The 26,757-nt window shown below is 42.2% G+C and overlaps 1 protein-coding gene and 1 long non-coding RNA gene across 2 annotated transcripts in view; one reads left to right on the top strand and one right to left on the bottom strand.

Moving 5' to 3' along the window:
• NRXN3 (neurexin 3) overlaps positions 1-26,757 on the top strand; it is a 1,784,727-nt gene that overhangs the window by 458,623 nt on the left and 1,299,347 nt on the right. Inside the window, 1 exon segment of the mRNA XM_029059196.2 lies at positions 23,189-23,490. Within this exon segment, the coding sequence (XP_028915029.1) occupies positions 23,189-23,490 (302 nt within the window).
• On the bottom strand, positions 261-25,758 carry LOC114810007. Its single transcript, XR_003757759.1, has 3 exons — positions 25,685-25,758; positions 21,849-21,974; positions 261-432 (listed from the first exon to the last, which is right to left on the bottom strand). It is a non-coding gene; the product is annotated as an uncharacterized LOC114810007 (long non-coding RNA).

Raw genomic sequence — 26,757 nt, forward strand, 5'->3', positions numbered from 1 at the left:
TGACATTTTATAACCTCTGCAGCTCTAGTAGAGCACCAGCCTAGTCTCCTTCCCTTCTGGTCTTTACTTCTCCAGCCACTGTGACCCTCAAATGAGTAAACAGGCTTTTCCAGAGCATCTGCAGTCAAAAGGAGGGAAAATAAAAAGAAACTGGAGGAAACCAATCTCCCTTTGCTTGTCACTCTCCCCGGTTTGGTTCAGCTCTCCCTCCCCTTTTTTCTATGTTTGTCTACAGCAAGAGTCTGGAGTCTCCGTCTTCCTCTTTTCTGATATTGCCTTTAATTGTTTTTTGTTGTTGTTGTTTTCTCCTTTTGAGCCTAGTGGGAAAGGTCAGCTGTCAGCAGAGGGGCTGTTCACTACTGATAAGGCCTTTAGGAGATTGGATTGAAGTCATTAAGCGGTGCTCCCTCCCTGTAGACACAGCCTGCAGTGCTGCAGGACAAAAACAAACAGAAATCAGGACAAGGAATGAATAAAGCAAATTCAAATACAGTGAGCTAGTGAGCACAAGGACACAGTTGTGTACCTAACCATCTAGACTTTCTCGGCACATGACGCTGTGTGTGTGTGTGTGTGTGTGTGTTTTGTAAACTCATAAAACATTGACATTCCCATTAAAACATCTGACTTGGTGCAGACACCCAGTTTTGTAACTACAGAGCACAAATCAGAGGAGGATGTAGAGTTAGAACTTTGACCTCTGACCCTAATTTGTTGGATACTGCAAGTAACATAAGATCTAGTCCTTTACTCAAAGGGCAGAGGCAAAGATGAAGTGATTTACTTCCTAAAATGATTTTGAGTGCCTCCCTGGGTGTATTAATGTTTTCAGTGGAAGAAATGGGTAGACGGTTTCAAGAATTAACTAATTGTCTTCTCACTGACCCCTAGCTCGAAGACCTTCTGTGATACTAAAATCTGAAGTAGAGGCAGCAAGAACAGCAAGCATCTTGTAAATCCATGAGGAGGAGGAAGATGATAATAGAGTCTCCTATCATAAATGAGAAGCAGCATGACCTAGTGGAAAGAGCAGGGGCCTGGGAATCAGAGGACCAGGGTTCTAATCCCCACTCCACCCTGTGTCTGCTGTGTGAATTTGGGCAAGTTACTTAATGTTTCTAAGCCTTAGGTACCTCACCTGTGAAATGGTGATTAAGACTGTGAGACCCATGTGGTACATGGACTGTGTCCAACCTGGTTATTATTTATCTACCCCAGCACTTAGTATAGCTCCTGGCACATAGTAAGTATTTAACAAATACCATTAAAAAAAGCATATAGTAAATACTATGATGGTGTAAAATTGTCGCTGAGTGTGGAAAGGTCATCCTAATCATGGCTTCACTACTTGCCTGCTCTGCGACACTGAGCAAGTCACTTCACTTTTCTGGGCCTTAGTTTCCTCATCTGTGAATTGGAGGTTAAATCAACCAATGGTATTTATTAAGAACATACTGTGTGTAGTGCATGTACTACATGGTTGGGAGAGTAAAATACAACAGAATTGGTAGATACTTTTCCTGACCGTAAGGAGCTTACAGTCTAGAGTTAAATAAGTGTTTTCCTTCCCCTTTTGACTGTGAGTGCCATGAGGGACAGAGACTGTGTCCAATGTGACTATGGCGTAGGTAATTGATCACTTGGTGAACTGTTTGGCAAATATTAAGTCCTTAAGAAATATACTATTATTACTATTATTATCATTACTTAAAGTGTATTCCTCACTTTACAGCAATCCACATGAGGGCCAGGATTCTTGTGGTGTTATATAGGCAGTGACTTTACTATGCCAACCTTCAAGGATTTTCTTCATGTGAGTTGTTGGCAACCTAATCATTTTCAAGCCACTGTAATTTTGTCACTTAAGTACTTGGGTACTTACTCTTTTTTATGGTATCTTTTAAGAGGTTACTATATACCAGACACTGTTCTAAGTCCTGGGGTAGATACAAGATAATCAGGTTGGACATAGTCCTTGTCCCACATAGGGCTCACAGTCTTCATCCCCATTTTAGAGATGAGGTAACTGAGGCACAAAGAAGTGTAGTGATTTGCCCAAGGTCACAAGTGGCACAGCAGACAAGTGGCAGAACGGGGATTAGAACTGTGCTCCTCTGACTCCCAGACCTGCGCTCTTTCCACTGGGCCACACTGCTTCTTAACCTCAACCTGGTAGCACTTACGTACATATCTTTAAACTCTGTTACTTCCACTTACTTGTAATTTATTTTAGTGACTGTCTCTCCGGCTAGATTTTTAGTTCCTTGAGGGCAGGGATAGTGTCTACAAGTTCTGTTGTACTTAATAGTGCACTTAACACAGTGCTCCACACAGAGTAAAAGCGCCATAAATAATGTTGTTTCATTAACCATTGATATCCCCAAGAGCTCATATTCCATTCAGACTCTTGCTTTTACCTTGACATAAAATTGAGGCTTCAGTTGTGATTATCCAAGCACCTTAATTCAGATTAGACTCTTCTGATATTTAATGATTGTCTGAAGAGGCGAGAAATAGGTTCCTTGGTCATTGTTCCTAGTTGACTAGTTTTACTTGTGTCATTTGAATGGGAGCGATGGGTTGAAACTGACAGAAGCTGGAGGCATGTAGGAAAAAAAATTAGCCTCAATGGGCTCCACTGTTTTGTTCATTTTCTTTTATGGTATTTGTTAAGCATTTACTATGTTCCAGATACTGTACCAAGTGCTGGGGTAGATACAAGCTAGTCAGGTTGGATCCAGTCCATGTCCCACTGGGGTTTACTGTCTCAATCTCCATTGCAGATGAGGTAACTGAGACCCAGAGAAATTAAGGGACTTTCCCAAAGTCACACAGCAGAAAAGCAGTGGTGCCGAGATTAGAGCCCAGGTCATTATGACTCCGAAGCCTATGATCTATCCAGTAGACCAACTACTTCTCACCAGAAAAGGTGGTTTATAAAGGCTTGTTACAAATGGAAATGGAAAACACTAGAGAATTTGAGGTAAATGTGTGGGACAGAGACATGAGCATCAGCACACATAGTTCGTGGCTGATTCTGAGTAGCATGTTACTCTCAGGACTTTATTTTCATTCATCTGCAAAATGCAGGTAATTATCCTGGACAGCTTCTCAGATCCTGTGAGAAAAAGTAACGCTAGGTCAGCAACTTTTTTATTATGGCATCTTGGGACCCGCTCAGAACTATTCTTTCAGATGTTTGATTCATTGCTTTGTCCAACCTGCTTTAAATGATTCAAGTGACACAAACTTCTCAGTGTTTCAAGACATGCTTCTAGGTTGGGACCTTTGCCCTTGGCTTTAGTTGTCAGTAGTCACGATACAGGTAAGTGTTTACCATATATGGCCATGGATTCTACAATATAAAACTGGATCAAGTGATGGTTCTAATTTATTTTGCTTCCCAGGTTTTGTGTGGCTTTCATTAGGTTTCTTCTCCAGCTTAGTAATGAACACAGTATCATAGAGTAAATTTGCCCTTTGGGCTGCCATGGCAGAATCCTGCTTGGTAGAATATCCTGAATTTCTCCTGCCTCCACTCCATCTTCCTTTCAAAATCATTGTCTTGTCCCCCTCAATAAATCAATGGTATTTATTGAGTCTTCACTGTATGCAGAGCCCTGTACTAAGAACTTGGGAAAATATAACACAATAGAGTTGGTAGACAAGATCTCTATTCCCTACTCCCAACCCCTGTACTACCAGTATTTTCCCCTCTCTGAAGTGAAACTTTAAAATTACTCCCTCCTTCTTCTTGTTAGTGCTTACTTTGGGCTAGGCACAAGACTAGTGCTGGGGTGAAACCAATATTAATCAGGTTGGACATTGTCCCTGTCCCACATGGGACTCACAGTCTGAATTGGAAGGAGGATTTCCTCACTGATTTACATATGAGGTAACTGAGGCAAAGATAAGTTAAGTGATTTACCCAAGGTGACACAACAGCCTTTGATCCCCTCATTCCCAGGCCCCCATGAATCCTAGCTAGTATGACATGGTATTCTCGCTACCCCCAGAGTTTCTCTCCCTCCACCCATTTAGAGGTTGAATCCAGCAATTTGCTTTGTTAATAACTGTCCCATCCAATTCCCTTAATTTCCATCGCTCCCTTCAATGTTGTCCCCACTCTACCCAGTTAATCCTTTCTCCCTAAAGTCCCCTTACTTGTGCCTTCTGGTTAAATGGAGCCTCTCTGAAACTCCTCAGGCTTTTGTTAACCCTAGACCAAGCAGTTGTCCCCAGCATTACAGCTTCTCTAGCCCCTTCAATAGTGAGTAGTTCTCATCGAGAAGCAATGTCCACACTGCCCATAAAAGACAATAAAACAGGGACTGGCAGGGTTTGGTCCTCTACAGTGTCTCTGAGGCCCTCTTCTAGCCTCAGAACAGGTTTATAAGTGATAAATCAGCCTATTAACTGAGCATTCACTGTGCGCAGAGCACTGAACTAAGCATTTAGGAAAATACAATATTACACTATAACAGACACATTATCTGCCTACAACTATCTTACAGTATAGAGGGAGAGAGAGGCATTAATATAAATAAATTATATTATTTATAATATAAATAAGTCCCAGCTGTGGGGCTGGGAGGAAGGACGAATAAAGGGAGCAAGTCAGGGCAATGCAGAAGGGCAAAAAGGAGAGGAAGAAAAGGAAAAGAGGGCTTAGTCAGGGAAAGCCTCTTTGAGAAGATGTGTCTTCAAGAAAGCTTTGAAGGGGAAGAGAGTAATTGTTTCTTGGTTATGAAGAGGTCAGGCAATGCAGGCCAGGCATAGGATGTGGGTGAGAGGTCGGCAGTGAGATAGATGAGATCAAAGTTCATTGAGTTGGTTGGTGTTAGGTGAGCTATGTGTGCAGGGTGAGTTGTAATATGAGAATAGTAAGGTGAGTTAGGAGGGGGCAAGGTGATTGAGTGGTTTAAAGCCAATGGTAAGGAGTTTCTATTTGATGCAGAGGTGAATAGTCAACCACTGGAGATTCTAGAGGAGTGGGGAAACATGAACAGAACATTTTTGTAGTAGAATGATTTGGGCAGCAGATTGAAGTATGGACTGGAATGGTGAGAGGCAGAAAGCAGGGAGGTCTTTAAGGAGGCTGTTACAATAATCAAGGTGGGGAAGGATGAACCATTGTATTAACATGTCAGCAGTTCGGATGGTGAGGAGTTGATGGATTTTAGCAATGTCGTGGAGGTTGAACCAACAGGATTTAGTGATGGTTTTAATATGCAGGTTGAGTGAGAGAGAGGAGTCAAGGATAATGCCAAGGTTATGGGCTTTTGAGACAGGAAGGGTGGTGGTGCTGACTACAGTGATGGGAAAGTCAGAGGAAGAACAGGGTTTGGGTGGGAAGATAAGGAGTTCTGTTTTTGACATGTTAAGTTTGAGGTGACAGGATGACATTCAAGTAGAGATATCTTGTAGGTAGAAGGAAATGCAAGACTGCAGAGAGGGAGAGAGATCGGATCTGGAGATGTAGATTTGGAAATCGTCCACATAGAGGTGGTAGTTGAAGACATGGGAGTGAATGAGTTCTCTAAGGGAGTGGGAGTAGATGGAAAATAGAAGGGACCCCCAAACTGAACCTTGAAGGACCCTCACAGTAGGAGGTAGGAGGAAGAGGGGAGCCTGCCAAAAAGACTGAGAATAAGTAAAGAGATACGAGAACAAGGAGAGGATATTGTCAGTGAAGGTGAGGTTGGATAATGTTTCCAGGAGAAGGGGGTGGTTGACAGTGTTGAAAGTTGAGCGGTTGAGGAAGATTAGGATGGAGTGGAGGTCACTGACAAGAAGGAAATCATTTATGACCTTCAAGAGGGTGGTTTCTGTGAAGTGAAGGGGTCCAAGGCCAGATTGGAGAGGGTCAAGGAGAGAACTGGAGGAGAGTAACTTGAGACAGTGGGTTTAGAAAACTTGCTGAAGGAATTTGGAGAGGAATGTTAGGATGGTGATGGAGCAAACCTAGAAAGACTTGGGCGGTCAAGGGAGGGGTTTTTTAGGCTAGGGGAGACATGAGCATGTTTGAAAGCAGCGAGGAAGAAGCCAATGGAGAGTGAAAAGTTGAAGATGGTGGTTAGGAAGGAAAGAAGGGAGAGGGCAAGTGTTTTGATACGATGCATTATAGAGTCCCATTGACTCTATCACCCTTCCAGAAAACTTTAAGAGTGCCACAGAAGTGGAAGATTTGGCCAAATTTAAGAAAATAGCCCATTTTTATTGTGTCACATAAAATCACAATGATCCTCTCCATGCATTGGCTCTAGGACTTAGATTTCCAATTCCTTCGACATAGGGATTATATCTTCTTTGGATGTTTGCTAGCCAGGGCCTAGTCGGCATTCTGTATGCATAATTGTTCAGTTATGAGGAGGAAGAGGAGGAGAAGGAGGAGGCAAGGACGTTTGCAGCTTTCCTTGTCTAGAGTGGATAATTGGTGTGTGTCACCAAATCCTATCGGCTTTACCGTAATGACATCTCTAGAACCTGACCCTTCCTCACCATCCAAACTGTTACCACACTCACCCAAGCCCTTATCATATCTCACTTGACTTCTGCATCAGCCTCTTTGCTGACCTCCTGACCTTCAATATCTCCTCTCTCCAGTCTTTACTTCACTCTGATGTTTGTCTCATTTTTCTAAAAAATAATTCAGCCCACATCTCCCCACTCCTCCAAAACCTCCAATGGTTTTCCATCCATCTCTGCATTTAACAGAAACTCCTTACCATTGTCTTGAAGGCACACTTTCAGCTCTCCTCTCCAGCCTTATCTTGCTGATCTCCTATTACAACCCAGCATATATGGCTCCTCTAATGCCAACCTACTCACGGTACCTCCCTCTCATGTGTTATTGCTAACTCCTTGCTCAATAACTTCCTCTGGCCCAAAATTCATACCTCTTTCCCATTTGACAGGCCACCAAAATCCCCACCTTCAAAGTCCCAGTAAAATCACATCCTCTTCAGAGAGGTCTTCCTTAACTAACTCCTCATTTTCCCATAGCCATCTCCTCTGGGTCACCTATGCATTTGAGTGTGTACTGCTTAAGGATTCTGAATCTCACCCTACAGCACTTATGTACATAAACCTATACTCTGCTCCTTCACCTATTTGTAATTTATTGTAATGTCTGCCTCCCCCTCTAGACCCTAAGCTCCTCCTGCGGGGGAGTATCATGTCTATCACTTCTAATGTATTGTATTCTCCCAAGCTTTTAGGACTGTTTGCTGTGCACACTAATTGATTGAAGACAGAACTGTTGATGAAAGAAGGAAAAATACAATGGGAAGAGAAGGACATGGGTTCCTTGGGTGGAAATTCTCAGAGAAGCATTGCTGAAGAATTCTTTGCTGTGATTGAGGAATTGGATCTGGGGTTTCTGCTGATGAGGCTTTTCTTTAATTACAATTGTGAAATTGGTTAGAATTTTATTATGTGCCAAACACTCTTCTAAGCACTGGGGTAGAGACAAGTTAATTAGGTCAGACACAGTCCCTGTCCCACACAGGGCTCAACAATCTAAGCAGATGGAAGAACAGGCATTGAATTCCCATTTTACAGATGAGGAAGCTGAGTCAAATACAAGTTAAGTGACTTTGCCCAAGGTCACACACCAGGCAAATGGTAGAGTTGGGACTAGAATCCAGATTATCTGATTTCCAGATTCATGCTGGTTTCACTCCACAGTTGTAATAAGAAAAAATGAAAGGAGAGATTGAGACTTCTCAGGTCCACTGCTCCAGCTCTCCTTGTGGGTGACAAGACTGAAGGGGTGGGTATAAGGTGAATTACAGAAAAAGACTTTTCACACTGAACTGTGTTCTCAAGAGCAAAGTCATGATGAGAGTACTGCTTTTCTGATGCATGTTTCCATCTTTAGATACAAAATCACTTCAGTAATAAGAAGCTATTAGGCAAGGGATGCAAAAAAATTAATCCATCAATGGTATTTATTGAGTGTTCTCCTTGTATAGAATAAGTAGCTCTGAATTGAAATAAGGGAATGAACCAGCTGCCACTGCCAATTTTATTCTATTTGTCTGATTCTAGGGCTCCCCATTTTCAGTCTGCCAATTATATTTATTGAATGCTTACTGTGTACAGAGCTCTTTACTAAGCACTTGAGAGGGTGCAATATTACAGAGTTGGTAGACATATTCCCTGCCCATAGCGAGCTCACGGTCTAAAGAAGAGACCATCTACCTTTGCCTTAGTTGTACATAAATTCATGAATGCTCACATTGTGATGCTTTACAAAAGGAGTTTGTTAATGATTACACTTCATTGTAAATTTCCTTTTTTCCCCTGATAACCTTAGTTATTCTATTCTATTCACAAAGAAATTACTTATTATTAGAATCATCCTCATTATTTTATTAAGACTATTATGCTTGCTATTGTCAAACAGAACTTGATAGTCTCCTCTGGGCTTTTGTTTTGTCAGGGTTCTTCCTATAATTGCTCATCTTTGACCTCACTCCATGAATAAAGTGGAAGAAGGAAGTCAGATGTTCTCCTAAGGGAGATACAGCAGTGCAGATTATCCTTGTCAGATTAGAGAAAGAAGTGTGAGGAATAGGTAAGGGGTCTGTTATTTCTAAAGCTGTTAAATTGTTGAATGAGTTGAAGGAAAAAAAATTGAGAGAGGAGCTAAATAGTGTCATTATTACTTTGTCATGATGGAAATGAATAACGAATGGTGAACAATACCTTTGGTTCTGAAGGAACATTTAAGGTCCTTAGAAAGATTATATGGATCACACTAGGCAGTTGTGAGGGGAAATAAATGGAAGTAAGGCACATGCCACTTTGAGGAAGACTTGCAATTTATTATTGGCTTCATTCAATAGATATCGATCGGATCACTATTAGATCATTAAGTGTTTCTTGCAGTAAAAACAATGACCATGATGATGTCATTCATTCATTCAATTCTATTTATTCAGCACTTACTGTGTGCAAAGCACTGTGCGTGCTAAGCCCTTGGGAGAGTACAATACAACAATAAACAGACATATTCCCTGCCCATCTCCTCAAAGGGCTGTTGTTTGGCTGGGAATTTCAGTGAAGCTTGAACCATTATTTTCTAGGTCTCTTTAGGTTTAGGTGAGGTGTCTTCCCTATTGCAGATTCCAGTTACTTATTTTCCCTGTTGACTTGAATCTACTCTTTGCTTCTCTCCTTAACTTTAAGAACCTCCAAGACAGTGTGAGAGATACAATCACAGGTCTTTTCCCTTCCATCCACACTGTTGCCACATTAATCCAAGCATTTGTCTCATCCCATTTTGATTACTCTGTCAGACTCCTTGCTGACCTCCTTGCCTCCTGTCTCTTCCCACTGCAGTCCATACTATACTCTGCTGCCCAGATCATTTTTCTATAGAAACATTTAGGCTATGTTTTCCCACTCCTCAAGAACCTTGGGTGGTTGCCAATCCACCCCCGCATCAAACAGAAACGCCTTACCATTGTCTTTAAAGCACTCAATCACCTTTCCCTCTCCTACCTCACCTCACTGCTCTTCTACTATATCCCAACCCACATGCTTTCCTCCTCTAATGCCAGCCTACTCACTGTACCTCAATCTCTCACCCACGTCCTGCCTCAGACCTGGAACATCCTCCCTCTTCATATCCGACAGGTAAATTACTCTCTCCACTTTCAAAGCCTTACTGAAGGCACATCTCCTCCAAGAGGCCTTCCTTTACCAAGCACTTATTTCCTCTTTTCACAACCCTTCTGTGTCACCCTGACTTGCTCCCTTTATTCACCACCCACCCCACCCTCCCCAACCCCACATATCTATAATTTACTTATATTAACATCTATCTCCCCCTTTAGACTGTAAGCTTGTTGTGGGCAGGGAATGTGTCCATTATACTGTTGTGTTATACTCTCCCAAATGCTTAGTACAGTGCTCTGCACACTTTAAACATTCAATAATACAATTGACTGATTGATATAAATTCATCAAGTTCTAGTGAGGCTTATTCCTCTGGAGAATGAAATTGGGACTGCTTTGTTGTATAACTGTTAATCAGGGTAAAAATCAGCTGTCCTGATTTTGAATGACTAAAGGAAAAGGTGGAATTAGGGATTGCATCAAGGACTGAATTGAGAGCTCTGTGTTAGTCCCATAGCTGAATCAGACTCCTAAACCAGGCACTATCAAAGTTGGGATTAAATTAGTAACAAAAGTGGGAAAAGATCACAGAAACAAAAGTTAAGGTTTGCAAAGTAATTTTTACAGCCCCTGAGGTTTAATGTTTTCAAAATTCTGTAATTTGTCTTGGAGACATCTCTATCACTCTGAATTGGTCTATTATTGCAATTATTATTGCTATTATTAACATTACTCTGGGTCAGCACTGTTCTAAGCACTGGGATAGGTAGTAGTCAGATACAGAGCCTGTCCCATTTTGGGCTCACTGTCAAAATAGGAGGCACTGAATCCCCATTTTGCAGATGAGGGAACTGAGGCCTAGAGAAGCTAAGTGACTTGCCCAAAATCACACAGCTGGCAACTGACAGAGCTGGGATTAGAACCCAGATCCTCTGATTCCCAGCGTGTACTCTTTATGTACACATCCATAATTTGTTTAAATGAGTGACTCCCCCTCTAGACTGTAAGCTCCTTGTGGGCAGGGAGCGTATTGACCAACTACGTAGTATTTGTCTCTCCGGAACACTTAGTACAGTGCTTAACACACAATAAGTGCTTAATCAATACTATTTCTACAGGAAGTGCTCGGTAAATATGATTGATTGATCCATTAGCTGTAGATTGAGTTGCCCCACAAAAAGTTTGGTAAAGAGAAATGGAATAAAATCAGTTGATGGTATTTACTGAGGTCTTACTGGGTGCAGAGAGCTGTACTAAGTGCTTGGGAAAGCACGATACAACAGAGTTAGCAAATGCACTATCTGCCCACAAGGAGTTTATAGTCTAGAAGGTCTGTAGAATCAAGAGAATACACATATGGCTACTTACGGCCTCAAACACGTGTTCATTCAGTTTCTCTAGGAAGTTCTTAAAACGGTGTACTTGAATATTCTTTTGTTCATTCATTCATTCATTCATATTTATTGAGCGATTACTGTGTGCAGAGCACTGTATAAAGTGCTTGGAAAGTACGATTTGGCACAAATAGAGACAATCCTACCCAACAACAGGTTCACAGTCTACAAGGGGGGAGACAGAAAACAAAACAAAACAAGTAGACAGGCATCAATAGCATCAATATAAATAAATAGAATTATAGATATAGATATATACACATATAGATATAGATATATACACATCATTAATAAATACATTAATATTGATTTTCTAGTTATTTATAAGATAACTAGAATAATAAATATGTACATATATACACAAGTCCTGTGGGGCAGGGAGGGGATAGAGCAGAGGGAGGGAGTAGGGGCGATGGGGAGGGGAGGAGGATCAGAGGAAAAGGAGGACTCAGCCTGGGAAGGCCTCTTGGAGGAGGTGAGCTCTCAGTAGAGCTTTGGAGATGGGAAGAGAGTTAGTTTGGCGGAGGTGAGGAGGGAGGGCATTCCAGGACAGTGGTAGGATGTGGGCCAGTGGTCGACGGCGGGATAGGCTAGGCGTGAACGGGGGACAGTGAGGAGGTGAGCGGCAAAGGAGTGGAGCGTGCAGGGTGGGCAATAGAAAAAGAGAAGGGAGCTGAGGTAGGAGGGGACAAGGTGATGGAGAGCCTTGAAGCCCAGAGTGAGAAGTTTTTGTTTCGTGCAGAGGTTGATAGGCATCCACTGGAGGTTTTTAAGGAGCGGAGTGACATGCCCAGAGCATTTCTGCAGGAAGATGATCTGGGCACCGGAATGAAGAATAGACTGGAGCGGGGAGAGACAGGAGGAAGGGAGATCAGAGAGAAAGCTGACACAATAATCCAGCCAGGATATTATAATATAACAATAAACATAGTCCCTGCCCACAAGTCACTAAACTGTAAGCTCCTTGAGGGCGGGGATCATTCCTACCCAATTCTATTGCACTCCCCCAAGTGCTTAGTACAGTGTTCTATTCATAAGCAGTCAATAAATATCAATGATTGATTGATTTGGTGAATTCCCCAAGATTGATCATTTTAGGGGTGACTTTTCAAAGCAATTATTCCTTTTCCTGAGCCTACTAACATTCAATTTTGGCATTGCTAACTAAGAAGGGATAATGTGAAAGGGAAGCAGACTGGATCAGGGTCCTGCCCAGATTTTTCACAGTGATTCAAGCAATAGGATCACTGCCTATAATGTTCTTCTAGGCCAAGCCCCTTAGCAAGACCACCCCACACTTCTTCAGGCATATTTCCCCACCAATCAGATCCTGACTGGGGGAAACAGTATTTATTTCTGTTAACCCCTTCATTAGAGGAAGGGGTGGGAGGGTAGTAAACCAGTGTTTCAAATGGAAGAATCCAAACGGCAAAGGTTTCCCGAAGTCTTTCATCTGCCATAAGTCATACCTTACTAATTCTATTGTATTGCGCTCTCCTAAATGCTTAGTTCAGTATTCTGCATGGAGTAAGAGCTCAATAAATATGATTGATTTATTCCAGAGTCTCAGGATCTTCTACTGCCCCAAACACCACTCCGTGACCAACTCGCTCGTGCACCCCCTGAGGCTGAGACAGTGAGCTGGTCCCTGGAGCTAACCAGCAGAGGCCTCTCCCTGTCCCCATAGCCAGCCACATTCCTGCTGACCTTGCCCTAAATTCACAGTTCAGTTCATGACATTCAGTAACAGGCTGCAGTCCCAAGGAGCAGAGTTCTAGGCACACGATACTAAATGTTTTCCAAACTGTCCATCTTCTCTCTATTTCCCCATCTCTCTCTGTCCTCTTTCTGTTGTCATCATTGCTGTCGTCATTATCATCACTGGTATTTATTGAGTCTCTACTTTTTGCAGAGCACTGTACTAAGCTCTAGGGAGAATACAGTGCAACATAGTTGGCAATGTCCCCTGCCCACAATGAGTGTACAGTCTGTCCTCCAGAAGTTCAGGTTTCTTCTCCTTTGTTGGTCTTAATGTAGCTTTGCAGTACTGTCTCAGGAAGGGCTTCCCACATGTCAGGAAGGGAACTTGTCAGTTGTGATTTTCCAGGCTTCTCTATGCACATATGCAGGCTTGTATGCAGTCTCCTGTAGTCTTCGTTAGCCCTATAGACTTAGCTAACACACCCCACTGGAGCTGATTTCCTGTGCACATTTTCATACTTGTGCCAAGAATTATGTATTTCCACCTCCCAGCATCTTCCTCTGCAAGTGCCTTTTGAAATGAAGAACACTTTTAACCACTTTTTTCATTGGTATTTTTCACCCATCCTTTACCTCGGCCCCCACCTTGTTCCATTTGTGGACTCTTCTTTTCCCTAGAGCCAGAAAATCATCTAGCTTGAGTCTATAATAGTTCATAGCTGGGCCTATTTAGTGTTTTGAGTCACCGAACCAATCAGTCAATCCCTGAAATTTATTGAATGTTTCCTTTGTGCAGAGCACTGCACTAAGCCCTCAAGGAATTAGAATATAATAGTTTTCATAGATATGATCCCTGCCCTCAAGGACCTTACAGTCTACTGGAGAAGAAGAGCATTAAAACTAATTATAGGTAAGGGAAGCAGCAGAGTATAATTATTAGTAATGATAATAATAATAATGGTGGTGTTGAGCACTTACTATGTGTCAAGCACTGTTCTAAGTGCTGAGGTAGATATGCGGTAATCAGGTTGTCCCATGTGGGGCTCACAGTCTTCATCCCCATTTTACAGATGAGGTAACTGAGGCACAGAGAAGTTAAGTACAGCAGAAAAGTGCCAAAGCTGGGATTAGAACACATGACTTTCTGACACCCAGCCCCATACTTTATCCACTATGCCACACTGCTTTCCATGCTTGTGCATAAGCAGCGTGGCTTAGTGGTAAGAGCATGGGTTTGGGATTCTTGAGGTCGTGGGTTCTAATCCCAACTCCTCCACTTGTCAGTAGTATGACTTTGGGCAGGTCACTTCATTTCTCTGTGCCTCAGTTACCTCATCTGTAAAAGGGGTGTGAAGACTGTGAGCTCCACGCGGGACAACCTGATTACCTTGTATCTATCCCAACACATAGAACAGTGCATAGCACAAAGTAAGCACTTAGTAAATACTGCCATTATTATAAGCTTCTTGAGAGCAAATAATGTAATTTCTTTATACTTCACAAGTGTCCAGTTCACTGCACCAAATGGATACTCAGTGCTGCTGCTCCTGCTGCCACTACTATTACTAGAAGCAGCGCGGCTCAGTGGAGAGACCCTGGGCTTGGGAGTCAGAGGTCATGGGTTCGAATCCAGTTCTGCCACTTGTCAGCTGTGTGACTGTGGGCAAGTCACTTAACTTCTCGGTGCCTCAGTTACCTCATCTGTAAAATGGGGATTTACTGTGAGCCTCACGTGGGACAACCTGATGACCCTGTATCTACCCCAGCGCTTAGAACAGTGCTCTGCACATAGTAAGTGCTTAACAAATACCAACATTATTACTGCTATGATTATGACCACTACTATTACTACTATTACTTCTAATACTGATAAACTCTGTGTCCTAATGGACAGATCACGTGTCTGGGAGTCAGAGAACTGGATTCTAGTCCCAGCTCTGCTATATGCTTGAGCAAGTCACTTAACTTCTCTGGGCTCAGTTTCCTCATCTGTAAAATCAATATTTGTTCTCCCTCTTACTTAGAGTGTGAGCACCACATGAGACAGGGACTGTGTCAGGCCTGATGATCTTGTGTCTATCCCGGTGCTTAGTGCCGTGCTTGGCATATAGTAAGTGCTTAATAAATATCACAGTTATTATTATTAATACTTTTGCTACTTTTTAAACTTGTGATCTTGGGCCAAAATTGAGCAGGAGTTGGGATGGTATTATGGTGAAATGCTGCTGACAAGTTTCAGTCCTTCACTGCTCTTGATTTTTGTTTTGGTTTTGTTAGTGGTATACAAAGAGGGAGATCTTGACCCATCATCAGAGGAAATCTCTGCCTGTTTGAAAAAGTTCATTCATTCATTCATTCTTATTTATTGAGTGTTTACTGTGTGCAGAGCACTATACTAAGCACTTGGGAAAGTACAATACAACAATAAAGTTGAGGAAACTCCCAGGAGTTTTCATGGGCTTCCACATATTGGAGGCCACCAGTGCACTTGGTCATCTGCAGTCAATCAGTTAATCGTGTTTATTGAGAGCTTACTGTTTGCAGAACACTGTACTAAACGTTTGGGAGAGAACAATATAACAGACCCATTCTCTGCCCACAGTGAGCTTGCAGTCTAGAGGAGGAGACACATATAAATAAATGTAGTACAGCCATTGGAGAGCATGTAATTTAGCAGCAGGAATCTTGAAGGTTGTAGAAATTTCTGCTGGGTTTCCATTCTACTGGACTGGACTAGGCACTCAGGCAACGAGGCGTCACAAATCCAGCTGCACAGTCATGAGGGATGGAGTACATTTCTGTGCAACCATACTGATACACCTCTTAAGGGCTATTCGTGGAATATATCCTCTTGCATTTTGAATGGACTGTTACCAAGGGATGCAGAGGTAATTTCTCCCAAAGCTTTGTGAGATGGTCATCCAGTCTGAAAAGAGACCAAATGACAGTTTTCTGCTACATTAGGTCTTCGAAGATTGTCCCTTCCCACCCCCTCTAAAAATCCCTTCCCCTCTTTGTCCCTACACCAAAAATGAAATTTTTTTTGAGAAATACACATATAGTTGTGATTTGCATAACATAAATTGCTAGGGATCTTAGGAAATAAAATTGTATAAAGGCTTGTTCATGTTACATATATATCAGTGTTTATATTAACAAGTTATTTGAAAGATCACAGCCCACGTTTTCATAGGCTATGAGAAGTGATTAAAATTTTTCGTTTATATACACTTCTGAAGTGCATCTACTGTTTAATCAATCAGCCGCTTACAAATCATGTGTAAATGAGGAGATTACATACTGTTTTGGCGATGTTTTTCTGCAGTGAGAATCCATTTTATTTTAACACATACAATTGAATATAAATGTTAGGGTGGTACAATTTACATGTATCTGAACAGACTATTAGTGAAGGGAGTGCTGCTGCTGTATTATTAAATAATAGCTTTGTATTAAGCTGTTTCTTGGAATTTTACATAATTCTTGTATTCATTTTCTCCACCCATTTTGCCTATAATCACGTGAGGTTTATGGCATCTCTCGCCCCATCCTTCCTGTTTTAATCCTTCCTCTTTCTTCTGCTTTCACAGGACTGGGAGTCATGGATGTAGGTTGTAACCCTGGCTCTGCCATTTGCCTGGTATGATCTTAGGCAAGTGGTTTTCTGTGACTCAGTTTTCTCATCTGTAACATGGGGATTAAAAACCCATTCTCTCTTCCTCTTAGACTGAGTCCCATGAGGGAACAGATACTGTGTCTACCTCAGGCCTTAGCACAGTGCCTGGCACACAGTAAGTGCTGAAGAAATATTATTATTAATAATAATATCATCATTATATTCATCTAACTTCCCAGTTGGATTGTAAATCCTCAAGGGCAGTGCTCATGAATCTTGCTACTGTTTTACCAATCAATCAGTGGTATTTTTTGAGTATTTACTGTGCGCAGAGAGTACAACAAAGCTGGTAGATATGTTTCCTAACAACAGGCATTCAGTTAGTGCCATGATTCAACTTACTGACAAAAGCAGTGCTACATAAGCTATGGTTTCCGATCAGCAGAGTTTAAAATGCCATCATGATGTCTACCCTGCACCTACTGTTTTTGGTGAGATGCTTAGCAGTGCCTAACCCAGCACTCAGTACAGTGCCTGGAACATAGTAAGCACTTAAATGCCACAGTTATTATTATTATTATCATTATTGATTTACAATGACTTTGCAGGTGAATGTCAATACTTTCCCAGAGAAAATATTTGGAGCCCTTTTAAGGAAGATCAAAATAGCATCATTCAATCCCTCAGCAGCAGGGAGACAAAGGAGAAGTAGCATGGCCAAGGGAACAGAGCACGGGCCTGGGAGTCAGAAGGACCTGGGTTCTAATTCCACTTCATCTGTTTTCTGTGGTGTGACTCTGGGCAGGTCACTTCTCTGTGCCTCAGTTACCTCATCTGTAAAATGGGGTTTAATACTGTGAGCCCCACATGGTATATGGACTGTGTCAAACCTGATTACCTTGCATCTACCCAAGAGCTTGGTACAGTGTCTGGTGCACAGTAAGCGCTTCACAAATACCATAAAAAATGGAGGCTGCTTCCTGTCTCCAGGGGATCCTCCAGTCCCATCTGCACCCTCCCCCGGCAAAGACGCGGCTGAGGGAGGCAAGTGTGGCAGTGGTCCTTTAGCACATCTGACATGAAGTGGGCCTGGGACAAAGCCACTGTGGTGAGGTAAAAGGGAGAAAAACAGCTAGGTGGCCCTTGATTTGCTCTAGCCCTGGTGGCTGAGGGTGGGCAAAATGGTGAGAGAGGTAATAGAGAAGTGTAGCCCAACAAGATGTGGCCAGGCCAGGTGGGTGAGAACAAGTTCTTTGAGGGCAGAAAGAAAGCTTCCCTCACGGAGGAAGGGAGTGAGCACTACATCCCTTAATCACTTCGGCCAAGCACCGTGGCGTAGTGGATAGAGCACAGGCCTGGGAGTGAGAAAGTCATAGGTTCTCATCCAGGCTCTGCCACTGGTCTGCTGTGTGACCTTGGACAAGTCACTTCACTTCTAGAAGCAGCATGGCTCAGTGGAAAGAGCCCGGGCTTGGGAGTCAGAGGTCATGGGTTCTAATCCCGGCTCTGCCACTTGCCAGCTGTGTGACTTTGGGCAAGTCACTTAACTTCTCTGTGCCTCAGTTCCCTCATCTGTAAAATGGGGATTAAAACTGTGAGCCCCATGTGGGACAACCTGATCACCTTGTATCCCCCAGCGCTTAGAACAGTGCTTTGCACATAGTAAGCGCTTAATAAATACTATCATTATTATTCTCTGTGCCTCAGTTACCTCATCTGTAAAATGGGGATTGAGCTGTGAGCCCCATGTGGGACAGGGATTGGGTTGAAACTGATTTGCTTGTATCCAACCCAGGGCTTAGTACAGACCTTCGTATATAATAAGTACTTAACATGTAACAGTTACTATTATTATTATCCCTCCAGTCAGTGTCCTGCATCTCATTTTCCTCACCCTGCTCCTAATGTCACCTGGAAAAGACACCCTCCACAACTCTTGCTGGCCAGCCAGCCAACTGTGTTTCTAGCCACTGACCAGCTGGGACACCTAAATAATCTGTGCCTTGGTTTTTTCATCTGCACAGTGGGAGTAATTTTCCCAATCTCTATTTTGTTCAACAAAATGAGATGGGATGAAAAGCACTTTGGGGAAAATATTTTTAAAAATTCAAGATTCAAATTTCCCAAAGTGCATGTTTTCAGAAAGTACAAGGTTTGACTGGAACACCCCTGGGGAGTTAGGGAATGTTCTCTCCCCAAAGCATGCTGGAAAAGCAGAGTGGCATAATGGAAAGAGCACAGGCCTGGGCCTGGGTTCTCATCCTGGTTCCACAACTTGCCTACTACGTGAACTTGGGTCAAGACCCTTAACTTCTCTGTGCCTCAGTATCTTTGTTTGTAAAATGAGGATTTAATACCTCTTCTCCCTCCTGATTACACTATGGAACACACCTGAGGGAGAGAGTGTGTCCAACCTGATCATCTTGTATCTACCCCAGTGCTTAGTATAGTGATTGGAACATAATAAGCCCTTACCAAGTACCACCATTATTAAAATTATTGTCTGTCTGAGTAGAACATAATACAATATCTGAAGGAACAGTTGTGTGCTTTTCTCAATATTGATCGTGGTGTAATTACTATAATGTGAGTTTTTCTTAATGCAAGTTTTCAAAAACATAATGCCCGTGATATCGGAGAACTGTATACATTATTAAAATTATTATTTTAGTATTACTATTATGTTACAAACTGGTGTCTATTCATGCCATCGGTAATGCAACAAATAAATATTAATTCATTACTCAACATTAATGAATACAGGGCAATTTTTTCTTTTTCTACTCTTCATCCCCTTTGGAAGATGTAGGCAGATTGATTTAGATTTTGTTTAGATTTTTGTTAGTCTTTTCCTTCCCCATTTATTTCAGTTGAATCAGTTCCCAGGAATTCATTTATGTCCTTGTAAAAGCTCTGCAGTATTATATTGTACACTGAGCCAAGGGCTGACCACACACACACACGATTACTGTGGGGAGTTGGATATATTCAGCGCTTCACAAGTATATCATTGTGGGAAAAGAGCTTAGTCATGTTTGCATTTGATTCCTGGCTTCAAGCTAGAGTCGTAATTAGCTTTACTTCCAAATATGCAGAGCACATGTCCATTCAGATTTTAACAAGCATATATTTCCTGCAGATCACAAGGCAGTAGATGAGGAGTTAATGAAGATTATGGTTAGGCAAAGAAGATTCAAGGTTTGGTTGCAACTGTCTAGAAGTGAAGGTTTCAAGTCTAAGACTAGCCTGCTTATGATAAAATGTAAGGTGATTTATGCACTGAACATGAAAAATCAGCATGGCTTAGTGGAAAAAGCATAGGCTTGGAAGTCAAAGGACTTGGGTTCCAATCCCTTCCAGCTCTGCCACTTGCTAGGGTCAGTCACTTCATTTCTCTGGACCTCAGTTTCCTCAACTGTGAAATGGGGATTCAGTACCTCTTCTCCCTCCTACTTAGACTGTTAGCCCCATGTGGGAGAGGGATTGTGTCTGGCCTGATTAATTTATAGCTACCCTAGTGTTTAAAACAGTGCTTGACACATAAAAAAGTCTTTCCCATACCCAAGTCCATAAATCCAAACATGTGAATAATTATCACCATATGCATGCCTAGGCATGCCTACACCTACTTTCATGCACACCCTACTGATTTTTTCTGAAATTCCTAGTATTATCAATTTCTTTTTCATGATGCAACTATATCTTGTCCTAGATACATTCATCAGATGATAAAAACTTGTTATTGACTGCACCTCAGTCAATATAGAAATATCATTTATTTCTCTGAACATCCTCTGTGTAAAGATTGCATTAATCAACACTTTAAAATCCACTCTTCTCTCAGCCCCAACAGCTCTGTACATATCCATGTGTAATTTATTTTAGTGTCTGTCTTCTGTCTCTCATGTCTGTAAGCTCTTTGTGAGTAGAGATTATCTATACCCACTCCTATTGTATTTTGCTTAGCACAGAGTAAGCACATAATCAGTGGTACTTACAGAGCAATTATCATGTGCAGAGCACCGTATTAAGTGCTTGGGAGAGTACAATACAACAGAGTTGGCAGGCACATTCCCCTCCCCATAATGAATTAAACATAATTGATTACTTAAAAGCTTTTGCCTATGATCATGTCATAAAATGGGGGAGAATTAGGTAAAAATGCTTAAAATCTTCTATATCTACTCTCTGTCCTCTAGCCTTCTTTCCTCATTCCCCCAAATAAGGAAATAGTCCGAAAATAAATCACCTGAAACTTCCTTCAGCTGTGTGCACCTTGATATGATGATGATGGTATTTGTTAAGCTCTTACTATGTGCCAAGCACTGTTCTAAGCACTGGGGTAGATACAAGGGAATCAGGTTGTCCCACGTGGGGCTTGTAGGCTTCATCCCACTTTGGGCAAGTTAAGTGACTTGCCCAAACTCACACAGCTGATGAGTGGCAGAGGCGGGATTGGAACGCACAACCTCTGACTCCCAAGCCCTCCCTCTTTCCACTAAGCCACACTGCTTCTCTAGCCTGTATCTACCCCAGTACTCGGAACAATGCCTGGCACAGAGTAACCACTTAACAAGTACCATGAAAAACAGGAAAGAACAATAAAGGGATAACAAGTCCATACTTCACCTCTCCCCTGGGATACGTTTATCAGATTCAAAGACTGGTACTAACTGCAAGAGCCTCTTCTCTTCCTCTGTGACCACCATCTCCAGTGGCAGGATTAGCGTGGAGAGCAAATTTCGCTGGCTAGCGTCTTTGAGCGGCCACTTCAGGTGGCAAGGCTCAAGGGAAACATCCCTCCTAATGAGGCATTTGGGGAGGGAGGCTGGGCATTTGTTCTATTTTCCTTTTCTGAGACCATCTCTCTTCTTTGTGGCTCAACTCCAACTGCCATCTTAACAGGATGGCTACTTCCCAGTGAAGTCCAGGTTTGTTCATGAAATCAAGTTTAGCTGTGTTATTGCCGGGTGAAAACCAAAGCCAGATCTTTCTGGGTAATTGGGTTTAATTTATCAGTCTGTCATCATCCAAAAAATCAGTTTTCATTGCTGTAGATGATCCATTTCAACCAGTCAGTAGCTGAGTGACTCTGTTCCATCTATAATCTCATCCTTAATGAAGGGATTGGTGAGGGTAATTATATACATTTTTGTATTGAGGTTTGTTAAGATATTAATAATTTTCTAGGTATCCGAGCACCATGTTAAATGCTGGGATAGATAAAAGGTTATCAGATCAGACATGGTCCCTGCCCCCCCAAGGGACTCAAAACCTAAGAAGGAGGGTGGGAAACATCCCCATTTTACAGATGCGGAACCTGTGAAATAGGTTAAGTAACTGTCAGCCCTCTGGACTGTAAACTCCTGGTTGACAGGGAAGGTGTTGATCAGCTCTATTGTATTGTACTCTCCTAAATGCTCACTACAGTGCTCTATACACAGTAAGTACTCAGTAAATATGATTGATTAACACAGTGAATTTGAATTTGTAGTAGGTCTCTTGCTTACCAGTTCTGTGGTCTTTTCACTAGGTTGCACTGCCATGAAAAAGGTTATTTACTTGCCCAGTGCAGTTATTTACTTGCCCAGAGTATGCCAGGATGGATGGGGATTGCCAAGATGATAAAGGGCTTCCTTTATGAGATAAAAATGAGACAGTACAATATATTCAAAAGTGTATCTTTCTTCAAGAGACTCAAATATAACTTTCAACTTTGAAGCAACAATAAATTTGTTGGTTGCTTTCTTAATGGACACTGCCAAACAATTCTAAGATTTCCTGCAGGGTTTTGCTTCTCCCTCCCTTTATTGCTGCTTCATGGGAAGAGACCTCCTTATTGGGTTGTCTTCAGTGATCTCTGATTAGAAATGGAAAAGCAAGGAAGCCTAGCTGGGATTCCATTAATAAGGCCAACTTGGTTTTAATGACAACAATAATAATAGTACTGTATTAAGGAAGCACTGGGGTAGATACAGAGTCATCAAGTTGAACAGAATCCTTGTTCCACGTGTCTTATGGAGGGGGAGAACAATAATTTCATCTCCATTTTATAGTTGAGAAACCGAGGCCTAAAGAAGTTAGGTGACTCACCAGAAGTCACACAGCGGTTGAGGTAGTGCCAAGGCTTTGTGTTGGTGTTTGTGGTGTTATTGAATTGATCATTTCTGCCCCAGTAGCAAGATCACGGGCCTGTGAACCAGAGGACCTGGGTTCTAATCCTGGCCCTGCCACATGCCTCCTGTGTGACATTAGGCAAGTCACTTAACTCCTGTGTCTCAGTTCCCTTGTCTGGCCTGGAGCACCCTACCTCCTCAAATACGACAGACATTTACTTTCCCCTGCTTCAAAGTCTTATTGAAGGCATATCTCCTCCAAGAGGACTTCCCAGACTAGACATCCCTTTCCTCTTCTCCCACCACCTTCAGCATTGCTCTGACTTGCTCAATTATTCTTCCCCCTTCCCAGACCTGCATCACTTATGTCCATAACTGTAATTTATCTATTTGTATTGATGTCTGTCTCCCCCCCTATACTGTAAGCTCGCTGTGGGCGGGGAATGTGTCTGTTTGTTGTTGTATTGTACTTTAATTGTACTTTCTTAAGCTCTTAGAATAGTGCTCTGCATACGGTAAGCACTCAAATACATACTTAAACTGTGAGCCCCATGTGGGACAAGGACTGCCTGATTAATTTGTATTTACCTCAGTGCTTAGTACAGTGCTTGGCACATAGAAAGTGCTTAACAAACAAACTCGGCCCTTTGGTAGGTGCCCCAGCCACTACAGGGTCAACCTGGTTCTGTTCACGATCAGTAAGTGCTCACTGTTCTCTTTCCTCCTTCCTACAGCCCGAGATGAGAACGTGGCCACCTTCAGGGGCTCCGAGTACCTGTGCTACGACCTGTCGCAGAACCCCATCCAGAGCAGTAGCGACGAGATCACCCTCTCCTTCAAGACCTGGCAACGCAATGGGCTCATCCTGCACACGGGCAAGTCGGCCGATTATGTCAACCTGGCGCTGAAAGATGGAGCTGTCTCCTTAGTCATTAACCTGGGATCTGGGGCCTTCGAGGCCATTGTGGAGCCTGTGAATGGCAAGTTCAATGACAACACCTGGCACGATGTCAAAGTGACCCGCAACCTGCGGCAGGTAATGGTGGACAGAAGGGAATAATGGAACGGTCACCCTTGAGATGAGGTGGGATGGAGGGCAGGTGGGGGGATGCAGAGAGGGAACCAAGTGGTAGGTGGGGGGTGGGGAGTAGACTTAGAAGTGGTTGTTGTAAAAGCAGTTAACCACTTTGCTCTCCAGGTTTACCCAAGGAAAACTGTTAAGTAAACTTAGCTCCATTGTTCTTTTTTTCCATTTTCACTTTTTAAAAAAATTTTGAATAGATGATTAAACTTGTGACTACTTTACTTTCATCTCCTTGCTCTTCTTTCATTTTATCGGCTTCTTAATTGCATTTGAATCTTATCAGTAATATTATTATTAAAATTGAATTAGGAATCCAGTGTTTTGAAGCCATTGCTCAGGATTTTTCCTTTATTCTTCTGTTTCCTTTTTAAATTGTGTTAACCATTGCCATGATATAATTTTAATTGTAAAAAAAAATCTACACTGCCTCTTCTCACTTTTGATTTGTTTCTAGTTGTTTTAACCTTTAGTCTTAGAATTAATTGGCTGGGATCTTTCTGAATTCCTCTGTTTCTCTGTTCTTTGGTGCTGTGATCTTACTTTATTGCTCGTGTCTCTGCCCATGAGACTCTTCGGTTGTCTGGGAGGATTGGAACATGGAAGGATCCTAATTAAAAAGTCAACTCTGGAGCATCTTTTCCTGGTTCTGTCCGAGCTTGGGGATCCCCACCGATTGCCTGTCCTAAGCAGGAACCTCCGTCAGGTGACCACACCGTTAGTTGAGAGTGAGCTTTAGGCCAGGAAGTTGTCTTCATTCCCATTCCTTCTCTCCCCAACACCTGTCACTTAATTAGACGTTCAGTTCACAGTGCTTCCAGTGAAAGCTAATGGCTCACATGCACCACCTTTTCCTGTAGCAATCTCGAGTTATTTCCTCTGTGTGTGTGTGAGAGATTTTGTCCTTTAATTTTGATTGACTCAGCATGAGTTTCATACTAATCAGAATACACAGTGTAAAGATCTGAAAGTTGGAATGATAGAAGATGTTTGCATGATGGTATACTACATGATGTCTTTGCTTTTCTGTTAGAGTAAGCGTGAGTAGGAACCCAACTTTCATAGGAGTTTTTGAATGTTAACTGGCTGCTAAAGCAGGGTTTGGCAGTGCTGAGTAAGAAGCACAGCTCACACATACCTAGGGTTCTTTTGGAAATACCCTTTCTCTTGCCAAGGTATATGTGGCAGGTAAGCATCTTGAATCACTTAATTTGTTCCACTGGTACTAGAGGGGAGGGTGCCACACCACAAAACTTCAACAGCACAATATGAGTAGGACTGTGGGATCTGCTTTGGCCTTTTCAGCTTCCTACACCCTCAGAGCTGAATTTCACCATCAGTGATGTCTTTTTCAAATTCTAGGGACAACTATATGGAGCCCCACAGATATCTTGGATTCTTTTCTTTAGGACCCTAAGATCTTGGGACTCTATACACAAACACACACACACACACACTTGTGAATATATATATATTATATATATATATATATAGATAGATCACATATGTATCATATCTACATAGATTTAGATATATATGTTTATATATTTATAGATAGATAAAATAGTTTTCATATAACACTATTTCCCACCCAGTAAAAACATGACTACAACTACCCCTTGTTCAAAACATCAGGGCCTGTATCTGCTTCAGCTCAGGACTGCTAACTGGGGAATAAAAAAGGATCCTTTTCCTTCTTGGTCTAATGTCTTTGTCAGAGAGTTGATTGGCATTATGAGTAATTAGAGGTTTTCAAACATGGTTAGAAATCAGGCCAAGGTCCTCACCAACCGATCCACTTTTATGCTTCTCTGGAAGCCTGATGTCTCCCTTTCTCTCTGGGAGGAGTTCTAACGTGCCTTACCAGGGTGAGGGATAGTCATGGAATGCTCTGGAGGTTTTGATTGGTTAGAAAAGGCCCTGGTTTTTCTCCTCTGAGTGTTTCTTATATACCCTAGAGGCAACAAAAATGAAATCCTGTAAGTTTTTATCGATTTAAAATGGGAATGATCTATCACTCACTGATGCTGACCCTCCTCCAGCACGTGACACTGTGCTGTGCTACTTGGCTGACAGAGTAGATTACAGAATTGTGGGTCACGCTTCCTGCATTCTGTTCCCAACCCTAATAACAAACTTCTCATCTGACCTTGAGCAAGACGCTTAACCTTTCGGTGCTTCAGTTCCCATCTGGGAAATGGTGATTGCCATCCTTCCCAGGAGTGGAGGGTGGCTGAATATGCAAAATGCCTTATGCTACAGAAGGATTATGATCTCATCTATGGTCTTGTTGTGAGATCCAGACTATTCATATAACTGCGCCTTTTGCCTTGAAGGTGACTATGCCTCCACCCTCTGCCAGGTATAGTTTTTTGAGCAGTGCTGTCATATGTTTCTTTGGTGTCTGTCCTGATCAATCCTGCCATAAAAAAATAGAAATCTCAACCAAATTTTACCAGCTAAAACCATTTGACCATAGTGTTGAAAAATTTAAAAAAGCTAAGAGTTTACCAAAAAAAGGAATTCTCTATATAACCCAGCTTTTTAAGTCTTCCCAAGGATTTACTTGGAAGGTCAGGATTTCTTCTTCTAGAAGATCATGGAAACTTTAATGTATTTGAGCATGACAGCCTCAAGGATACTATTAGTTAGGTCAAGTGACTTACTTGGCAGAAAATCTATTCGAATGAGATGAAGGCTCAAGTAGAGGTTTTCAAGAGCATTCACTACCAATAATAGCTCCTTTCCACTGCTTATTTTGCTAAAAGAACTATTTTTGATAGCTGTTGACTTGTGGCAAAGGGCAGGACACGAATCACCCACAATGTCTTTAAAGAGCAACAATGTGGCTTGCAAGAGGACCATGAGGCTAGTGATTGCAGCATTTGTATTTTGCCACCTCTTTTGCCTGGTCCTGTGTCCTGGTCATGAGTCACAACTTTGCCTCTGTTGCCCAGCCAGCACAGTGGAATAGTGACATACCAACTTACAGCAGCTTTGACAGACAGCACCAGAAGGAAATGGAGTTAAGTCAAGGACAGATATTTTAGAATCCTTTGCTCTTTTGCACCTGCTGGTCACATTTAACCCCATCCTTCAATCCCCCATAACTCTATCCTGGAGAGGATTGATTCTTTTTGTCTCTAGGGGAGGTGTTTTATAGACTCAGAATCCTGACAATGTATTGTTAACGAAAAAGCAGAGACTATTTTGGGGAAATGA

The sequence above is a fragment of the Ornithorhynchus anatinus genome, chromosome 1 (genome assembly GCF_004115215.2).
Source record: "Ornithorhynchus anatinus isolate Pmale09 chromosome 1, mOrnAna1.pri.v4, whole genome shotgun sequence".
NCBI classification, from domain to species: Eukaryota; Metazoa; Chordata; class Mammalia; order Monotremata; family Ornithorhynchidae; genus Ornithorhynchus; species Ornithorhynchus anatinus.